At 39.8% G+C, this 10,283-nt stretch overlaps 1 protein-coding gene across 1 annotated transcript; it reads left to right on the top strand.

Annotated features, from left to right (window-relative positions):
• The first annotated feature begins 679 nt into the window (after positions 1 to 679).
• Positions 680 to 9,443, top strand: slc22a13a (solute carrier family 22 member 13a). The gene is made up of 10 exons (XM_046320617.1): positions 680 to 1,105; positions 1,196 to 1,299; positions 1,479 to 1,633; positions 1,777 to 1,945; positions 2,140 to 2,260; positions 3,251 to 3,345; positions 3,469 to 3,683; positions 5,864 to 5,972; positions 7,748 to 7,954; positions 8,176 to 9,443. The coding sequence occupies exons 1-10, from the start codon at positions 731 to 733 to the stop codon at positions 8,252 to 8,254; spliced, it is 1,629 nt and encodes a 542-aa protein (XP_046176573.1). The 5' UTR covers positions 680 to 730; the 3' UTR covers positions 8,255 to 9,443.
• Positions 9,444 to 10,283: the final 840 nt, after the last annotated feature.

Below are 10,283 nucleotides of genomic sequence, written 5' to 3'. Positions count from 1 at the left end.
AGGGGACTGAGCAAGCACTCCTGAGGGGCCCCCGTGTTGAGGATCAGCATGGCGGATGTGTTACTACCTACCCTTACTACCTGGGAGCGGCCCGTCAGGAAGTCCAGGATCCAGTTGCAGAGGGAGCTGTTTCGTCCCAGGGTCCTTAGCTTAGTGATGAGCTTTGAGGACACTATAGTGTTGAACGCTGAGCTCAGTGGTAATAAGTTAATACCTTAATGTCTCAAATTGGCAAACTTTAAATCTCATCATAACAAAGAAATGTCACAATATAATGGCCATACTGGAGCAAATGGAATGGCATCAAACACTTGCAAACCACATGTTTGATGTATTTGATACCATTCCACTGATTCCACTCCAGTCATTACCACAAGCCTGTCCTCCCAAATTAAGGTCCCACCAACCTCCGTTGGTAAATTGTATAATGTTGATTTGCTTGTGTCGTTTTGAAACTCCCAAGCAGATTTATAGTGAAACTAAATTATTTTTGGGCACAACATTTAGATATAAAAAAAGAGTTGTATAACGAGGGAACGGACCGTGCAGAATGGTTATATTCCTTCTAACTGTTCTTCTTTTAAAAATCCTGTTTCTACATGTGCTGAATCATGCTTGCTGACTGTGGGACAGTAGAGTTAAACATTAATTGACCTTGCATAAAGGCTTCTCTGACAAAGCACCTTCTTTCGGAAGCTCCTCAAGCAGATAATGTCTTTGCTTCTTGAACATGGCTGATTTTGGCGAGATCCTGAGGTCCATTGGAGACTTTGGATTATTCCAGAAGCTCATACTATTGGGACTATGCTTCCCGAATCTTGTCCTGCCTTTCCACCTGGCCAGTTTGATTTTCATCCAGTCAGACCCTGAGCGCCACTGTAACACTGACTGGATACTTAGAGCTGGCTCCAATCTGAGCAGTGAGGAACAGCTGAATCTGACCGTGCCCCGGCAGGAGGATGGAACCTTCAGTAGGTGCCTGATGTTTACCCCTGTAGACTGGGACATTGACATCATCAGGGAGCATGGACTCAATCAGACCACTGACTGCCAGAATGGATGGGTGTACAACAATATAGTGTATGAAGCCACCATAGTCACTGATGTAAGTAGGAATAGATGAGTGTTTTTTACTAAACATATATTGTCATGTCATTAATGAGCTTGTATGTTATCTGATTTTATTTTGTTGCAGTTTGATCTTGTCTGTGGCAAAGCTAACGTTGTCGGACTTGCACAAACTGTGTTCATGGCTGGCATTCTTCTTGGTTCACTCTTGTTTGGACCTTTTGCTGAATCGTAAGCACACTTGAAGTTGTGAATAACATGTCCTATACTTCTTGGTTTCTTTTTTTCTCTTTGTGAAAAAAACACCACAAAACATAAACAAGTAAATCAAGAGGAACATTCATCAAACCTTCAAAAGGAGGCTTCAAACAGTTTTAACCAACATGGTTTTCTCCCCTTTTCTCTTCCAGATTTGGTCGCCAACGAGCAACTCAGATACCCATGGTTATTATGCTCCTTTTTACTGTAACGACAGGCTTGTCTCCAAACTTTTATTTGTATCTGGCATCCCAGTTTTTAGTAGGGATCGCGTATGGTGGATTTCGAATCAACTGCATTGTATTAGGTAAAGTGATGTCCATTTCAAATAGACTATGCTCTATAATAAAATGTAAAACAGAACATGAGATAACAGAACTCAGTCAATGATTTGTCAGTCAGCCGGTCATATTAAGTTGTTTACCATTACTACATGTTCCTTCCACACAGCAACTGAATGGGTCGGAGTGACAAAACGTTCTTATGCGTCTTGTTTGAGTCAGACGTTCGGTGGAGTTGGCCAGTGCATCCTTGCTGGCATGATCTTCTTCATCCGAGACTGGAGACTTGCCCAGTTTGTCATGGCTGTACCAGTAGCAGTGGTCGCAGTGTACATATGGTGTGTCCACGTGTCGTCTTGGACCAATATTAAAACTATTGAAACTGATGAAGACCTTAGGGGCATTACAAAGACAATCGGAAGCACCACAAATTGACGCAATTCTTGCGAGCATTACAGCACCCAAACTGAATATGAATGATTATCAGTATTAATTATAATTGTAAAATTGTCTGCCTGTTCTGTGTTTCCAGGTTTATTCCTGAATCAGCCAGGTGGTTATTGGATCAGGGGAAAACAGAGGAAGCTAAGAAGTTGATACTCAGGGTAGCAGCCATCAACAAACGCACAGTTCCAGATACCATTCTAGAGAAGGTAAAGTGCATGATTTAGGAATTTGTTTAAAGGCCAGGGAGCTGGCCAGCCATTGTTTGCCAGTGCTGTGATAAGATAGTGTAAAATCCTGAATTTGAAGAATTTATCTGCATGTGTTAGTTAGCTAGCTAGCCAGACAGCTTTAGAGGAAATAAAACATACATTTTTCAATTTAGCTGCCAATATGCCAACATTCCATTTGGACAATGCAGTGAATCCACAGCCATTGACTGGCTGAAATCAGTTGCAACAAGTACTGATAATTGATCATATAATAGCACTCAGAACTTTCCAAGAAATAACAAATGTAGACATTTATGGTCTGTTTATATATATATGCATATTTTTTAGAGGCAATTATTTTTTACAGACAATTGGCATAAAACTTGTATAAACTTTATTTGTAATTATATGGCAATATTTTAGGTTGACAATAGATTACACAATTTCTGATATCACATGCCTTACTTGGCTGCTTTCGCTGCATATCATGTAGAAGTTGTCCCTTTTCAGGTTTAAAAGAAGTGACCGCTAAATGCTAACTCCTGTTCACATAAGCTGGTTAGCATAGCTAGCATTCAGAAATCAGTGGTGGTAGTCCAAGTTGTTTTAAACTGTAATGCAGTTGTTTAGTAATGATGACATGAACGTGTTGGGGTTGACATGCGTACAAGAATTATACTCAGATTTTTATCTCAACATAGTGTGAAATGTACATCTAAACAATAGCCTAAATGTAGGCACATTTTGCTGGTGGTCAATGAGGCAACTCGGGATGACAATTCCATTGTTTTGGTCGAGTTTGATTGACCTTTTAACCTTATCTGTGACTGCTGTTTTCAACCCATTCTAGAACTTTGAAGGTTTATGACATAGGCCCTCTAGTAATTTAATAGGATCTCTATGGTAAAGTGTGACACTTGAATCTTTGGAAGCAGAGATTCAAGTGTCTATAATTATTCATTTCTGTAAAAGATAACTCTATTCCAGATAGCTGAGAAGAAAGTTGTTCAGAAGGGAGGCATACTCATTCTCATCAGATCTCCTGTACTTCGAAAATACTTCTTAACTATTACTCTTGCATGGTAAGTTCTTTAATAACTCTCAAAAACTTAATATCTCATATTGGTCAACTTTCAGCCCATACTAAGTCTCATCATGACAAACACATGTGATGTCTGTTTTTGTGTGTCTCTCTGAAATCCCAGGTTCTCGTTAAACCTCTCCTACTACTGTCTGTCCTTGAACGTTGGGAACTTTGGCCTGGACATCTTCTTTACACAGCTCATGTTCGGACTCACAGAGATACCAGGTCATATACTCTGCATCTTTATACTGGAATATTTGGGGAGGAAGATATCCTTAATGTCCACCCTCCTGACTGGCGGAATCACATGTTTCCTAATCCTGGCTGTTCCACAAGGTAAATAAAGTTCAAACAGGAATAGATTGACATTGTTTTATCATTTAGTAGATGCTCTTATCCCGAGCGAGTTGCAATTCCCTCATCATAGTAATTATCAGAAAAGATAAGTATTTTTATTTGTATTTGTAAATCATTAGGAAATTGGGGCACCACGGGAAAAGTTTAACGAGTCATTATCTCTCGACTTAAACTCTTAAGATATACAGATATCTCTGACATCCAATAACAGTCACTTATTAATCATTATTAGCTCATCAGTCTCATTCTGAACGTCGCAAGAACCCTAGCCTTTATTGATGAAACATCAATACATAAATTGGCTTAATTATTTATTTACTAACTAACGAACTAAATAATAACACAGAATACACATACATGAGATAAAAGTCCCTAGTGGACTGACACGATATGACGGCTTGTTACACAATGGAAAGGGGGTGGGGAAAGAAAGAGAGGGAGAGACAAGGAGAGTCAACTTATCATACATACATTTGGAACCTACGCTCACAGTAACCATAATACTTAGCACCCTAACCACCGCTCATTCGGATTAGAAATGTAATATATATTTACACGTAGCTGTCTTTTCTGTCATCTCTATTGAAACCAATCGATCCATCTACGGGTAGTGGCTCGATATAAGGCTCTGGTTGTACACCAGAGATCACAATGTCCTTCTTAGTTGTAGAGTTTCTCTGGTCTTGGAGTGTTTGTTTGGTAAATTCTTCAGAAGTACCAATGGTTGTGTCAGAGGGATTCTTCCTTCCCACCTCGTGTCTTTAGGACACTTTTCACATGCACAGCTGCAGACTGTGAATGTTTCTGGTCTCCTAGATGAGGTTATCTTCTTCTGTAGAGATTGAGAGTGAGTTTCACCATTTCAAACGTCTGGACTACTGTCCCATGTTTCTGGTCTGTAGAGTTTAAATAATTTCATAACATTCAGCTCACGCTGTATGTCAGGCTGGTCTGTAGAGTTCAAAACCATTTTCAGTCATGTAGCCACCACTCCACGCTGTATGGTCTCAGTACATCGTTTCTAACCATTTCAAGGTGTGGACCTTGGCCTCACATCTTTTAGGTCTATATGTTATTTCTTACAGAGTCCTTTTAAGCACTCTGACCAAAGGGGGCATTTGATCATGCTGACACGAACTCTGAGCTCACTTGGGCGTGGCTACTGACTGGGCACAAGTTCATATGAAAAAGAATTATCTAATTTAGAAGGCTAAAATCACATTGCTATCTTCACAAAAGTATTCTCATATTTAATCATGTATTTTATACCACATTTAGATGTAAACTTGATACAAAGGACGCATACACTTTCCGAGTTACAGTTAATTTGTCATACCATTCTTAATGATATCACAAAATAATAATCCATATGACAGGATTATTCTTTAGATCCCCATAGACCATTCTTAATATTCTTACCTCATGAATATTGTTCCAAATTTCATTCAAAGGAATTTATATTCCAATACTGCAGGGCAAGAAAGAGAAAGTTTCTGTTAACTATTTATGACCTGCTGTTAAGTCATTAAACCGGAGTCTGGCTATCTGTAAGACATGTGCCAAGTTGATCTGGCACTTTTAATCCTCATCAAGGAGAGACTCATGACACTACATTGTAGAATAATAGTGAAGATATCAAAACTGTGAAATAACACATATGGAATCAAGTAGTAACCAAAACAATTGTTAAACAAATCAAAATACATTTTAGATTTTAGATTCTACACAGTAGCCACCTTTTACCTTGATGACAGATTTGCACACTCCATGTGACACTACAGCTGACTACCTGATAGTGGAATTTCTAAATTCCTATATGTTTTATAGCCTAAATCAAACTAAATAGTTTAGAGAATGCCAATAGTGCGCAAAGCTGTCATCAGGGTAAAGGGTGGCTACTAGATTCTCAAATATAAAATACATTTTCATTAGTATAACACTTTTTACTACATGATTCCATATGTGTTATTTAATAGTTTTTGTCTTCACTATTACAATATTCTACTAAGTAGAAAATAGTAAAAATAAAGAAAAATTCTGGAATGAGTAGGTGTGTCAAAACTTTTGACTGGTACTGTAGATATAAAATCTACCGAGGCAGTGGACTGATCATACAGAGATGAGAAAACTACATGTTTAGTATGTTAACTCTATTTTAGACAACGCCGTTGCTATTACTGCTCTTGCTGCTGCGGGGAGGTTTTTCATGAACAATGCTGGATCCATTTGCAACGTCTATCTTCAGGAGTTGTTTCCCACCTCTGTTAGGTAAGACCTATATATTTCCATATACATGTATACAGACCCCTTCACTTTTTTTGTGAGGGGCAGCCTTACTCTAAACTTGATTTTTAAAAAAATCAATCATCAATCTATACACAATACTCAATAATGACTAAACAAAACATGTAATATATATACCGTACTTACATAAGTATTCAGACCCTTTGCTTTGAGACTCAAAATTGAACTTAGGTGCATCCTGTCTCCATTGATCATCCTTGAGATGTTTCTACATCTGAATTGGAGTCCACCTGGGGTAAATTCAATTGATTGGACATGATTTGGAAAGGCACAAACCTGTCTATATATGGTCGACAGTGCAAAAACCAAGCCATGAGGTTGAAAGAATTGTACGCAGAGCTCCGAGACAGGATTGTGTTGAGGCACAGATTTGGGGAAGGGTACCCAAAAAATGTATGCAGCATTGAAGGTCCCCATGAACACAGTGGATTACATCATTCTTAAATGGAAGAAGTTTGGAACCACCAACACTCTTCCTAGAGCTGGCATCCTGGCTAAACTGAGCAATAGGGGGAGGAGAAGGGCCTTGGTCATGGAGGTGACCAATAACCAGTTGGTCACTCTGACAGAGTTCCAGAGTACCTCTGTGGAGATGGGAGAACCTTCCAGAAGGATAACCATCTCTGCAGCAGTCTACCAATCAGGTGTTTATGGTATTGTGGCCAGATGGAAGACACTCCTCAAGGCACATGACAGCCCACTTGGAGTTTGCCAAAAGAAACATAAAGGACTCTCAGACCATGAGAAACAAGATTCAATGATCTGTTGAAACCAAGATTGACCTCTTTGGCCTGAATGCCAAACATCATATCTGGAGGAAACCAGGCACCTCTCATCATCTGGCTGTGGGGATGTTTTTCAGTTGCAGGTACTGGGAGACTAGTAAGGATCGGGGGAAAGATGAACAGAGAAAAGTACAGAGAGATCCTTGATGAAATCCTGCTCCAGAGCGATCAGGACCTCAGACTGGGGCGACGGTTCACTTACCAACAGGACAACGACCCTAAGCACACAGCCAAGACAACGCAGGAGTGGCTTCGTTACAAGTCTCTGAAAGGCCTTGAGTGGCCCAGCCAGAGCCCGGACTTGAACCCTGTCAAACATCTCTGGAGAGACCTGAAAAAAGGTGTGCAGCAACTTTCCCCGTCCTACATGACAGAGCTTGAGAGGATTTGCGGAGAAGAATGGGAGACTCTCCCCAAATACTAGCTTTTACTATTATAGCCAAGAAAACTCAAGGCTGTAATCTCTGCCAAAGTACTGAGTAAAGGGTCTGAATACTTATGTAAATGTGATATTTTCTATTTATTTATTTATTGATTGTAAAAACCTTATTTTCCCTTTTTCATAATGGGGTATTGTGTGTAGATTGATGAGGGGAAAAAACTGTTTAATAAATTCTAGAAGAAAGCTGTAACGTAACAACATGTGGAAAAAGTTAAGGTGTCTGAATACTTTCCGAATGCATACACGTGTGTGTGTGTGTGTGTGTGTGTGTGTGTGTGTGTGTGTGTGTGTGTGTGTGTGTGTGTGTGTGTGTGTGTGTGTGTGTGTGTGTGTGTGTGTGTGTGTGTGTGTGTGTGTGTGTGTGTGTGTGTGTGTGTGTGTGTGTGTGTGTGTGTGTGTGTGTGTGTGTGTGTAAATATATTTATCTTATATATACATGTACATATATGTCTTATTTTACATGGTTTAATAACCCTTAATGTATCACATCCTTTGCTCCTTCATTCATTCAGACAAACGGCCACAGGCTTGGGCTCAATAGCGATCAGAATTGCTGGAATACTGTCACCAATGCTCAACATATTGGCCGCATACCATTGGTCTATCCCCACGATCGTGTTCAGCAGCCTGTCATTGGTTGGTGGGGCTCTGGTCTTTCTGCTTCCTGAGACCAGGAGGACAGAACTACCTGACTCTACAGATGAGGCCGAGGGGAAGAGGTAGGTGGTACCAGAGGATATGTGAGGAAAGATGCACATATATAAGACTTGGCCGATCGTTTTTTCTGTTTGTAGGAATGTTGTGGAACTATAAGAGGGAATTCGTTCATATATGAGGCAGATGGAGAATCTAAATAAGTTACAAAGAAGTTGTTTAAGGATGTATAACTTTTTGTTGTCTTTTGAAGCTTGGTGTCATTGATATCTCCTTTTTCCTGTAGAAATGTGACTATCGCCATGAAGATAGACAAAGGCTGCCAAGTGGATGATTATGACTCTGAAAAAACTACCAAACTATAAAGTCATGTTTATGTAAGTCTTTTTTCTGGGTAAATTTATTTTCAAGGCTTAGTTAGTAAGACAGTTGGCTGGTGCATGGTTGTTGTAACATCAAGGTTTTGAATTTGATTCCTGGATGGGCCACATAACTTGCTGTTTTTAACTTTGGCTTATAGAATTTTTAAAAATTACTTTACTCTTTTTGTAACTCTTTCACTAGCTAAATGGATCAGAAACATACGATAAAAGTGTCTACTAAATGAACCTATTATTATTATATTTGAATTTAAATACATTTGCAGTGCATCAAGGAATCTAAAGATATATCCACCTTTACTCACATTTGTATACAAAAACAGACTATCACCTATGTTACCCAATGAATCTGTAAATATTGTTACGAAACCACCGAGTCAGCCTACTGCTAACTTTACTGTGGCAGTGTCCAGGAGTCCTATAGGTCTGGCAAAATAATATATATCCTGATTGAATGTGTGCATTTATGTGAGAAGTAAAAGTCTGCAGATCAGGTGTTGAATGCATGTTCCCCAGGAGATAGCTAACTCTGGATCCAGGGCCAGCTCCTGATTGACTTCTTGGTCGGCCAGCCCAAGTAGTTTAGTTGTTTTCACAATGGTTGGTGACAAAAAATAAACATATTCAAAATAAATTTAAAAAATTGGAGGGGGGACAAAACGAAGGATTTAACCAACCAAACACGGGAAGTCCCGTCAGACCCAAGAGGCCACATTCAAGCCTCACTGAAGTGTCTGCCAGTCACTGATTGCCCAGAGCTGGTCATCTTATCATCAAGCGTTGATATTTCAATCAGCTGTGTAATGCCAAGGCAACCAATCAAAATGTGTACCCCTTTTGGTCCCCAGGACCAGGATTGAGGAACACTACAATAATCTACCCATTTATTATATAACTAAATTGTTTTCAGATAACTTTTTAAAATTTGCTACATGTCACATGAAATTGCCGTACTGTCTACTTGTCGGGTTGCCAAGATTGTTTACAAGAAATAGCTTCTTCTTTATTTTTTTATTTATAAACCGGTAACTTTGTCATGTCATTTAATTCTTTCTTTCTGTCATGTCAAACTAAAAATGATTATATTCAGAGGTCCAAGTCATCCTTGCTGTTCCACAATAATGTTTTTTTTCTGACTGAATAAAACCCAAAGGGCATTCCTACTGTACAATAAGCCAATCACATGGAGGTGACTTTATGTCCCACCTTATTCATCTACACTTCTAAGAAGGCACCTGCCAAAAGATAAGTGAGGTTTATAGTATCTGTAAAGAATCATCAGTCGACTGGTAACAACATCATTACTCATCCGTACTGTGGAGAACCCCATCACAGTCACCCTCTCTGGCCCCGAGACACTCTCACAAAACACTCTGTGACTTCTAACCCCATGTAGAAGGTGCTCCTCCCCCGCTGGTACCTAGCACACAGAGGGGTTGTAAAGGCACTAGGACCATTTTAGTTTGATCTTGTCTGTGACAATGTTAAGGTGGTTAAATGTTTTTCACAAACAGTGTATTCTTGGTCAGGTCTTTTGCTGAATCGAAAGTACACCTGAAGATCCCTTTTAGTCGGTCACTCGGTGTAACATACTATGATGAGTCAACCAATCATATTCACCTAAAGACAACTGAAATCACACCCAGCAGGCCAATGGATGCCGAGTCGGCCCTCGGAAGCCCCTCCTTCCTGGCTATAATACCGTGGGCTCACATTTATTTCCTCAATTGTTCGCTCTTCAGTTCACCTGAAGGAAGAACGTGTCACGCAATTTACAACCCTTTCAAGCACACAAAGACCATGAGATTCGACTCCGATGTAGGTGTCTCTTAGTGGGGAGTGACTACTCGTCCCCCTAGATGTTGAGAGTGTTGGGTCTTTATATAATTTTTAGGTGTTAACTAAACGCCTACCACTTCTACTCTACTTGTGTAGCCAGTGCTTCCTTGCTTGAGTAGTTCAAAGAGGCTAACCAGCGAAGTTGGAACCTCCGACCGTGCCCTAGGCCATGTGG

The sequence above is a fragment of the Oncorhynchus gorbuscha genome, linkage group LG22, assembly GCF_021184085.1.
Source record: "Oncorhynchus gorbuscha isolate QuinsamMale2020 ecotype Even-year linkage group LG22, OgorEven_v1.0, whole genome shotgun sequence".
Classification (NCBI taxonomy): domain Eukaryota; kingdom Metazoa; phylum Chordata; class Actinopteri; order Salmoniformes; family Salmonidae; genus Oncorhynchus; species Oncorhynchus gorbuscha.
This window is presented reverse-complemented; position numbering and strand designations above follow the sequence as displayed.

Coding starts and splice junctions, on each gene's coding strand:
- slc22a13a (XM_046320617.1), top strand. CDS start 731: ATGGCTGATTTTGGCGAGATCCTGAGGTCCATTGGAGACTTTGGATTA. Junction 1,300..1,478: donor TTTGGACCTTTTGCTGAATC/GTAAGCACACTT, acceptor TTTCTCTTCCAG/ATTTGGTCGCCAACGAGCAA. Junction 3,684..5,863: donor AATCCTGGCTGTTCCACAAG/GTAAATAAAGTT, acceptor ACTCTATTTTAG/ACAACGCCGTTGCTATTACT.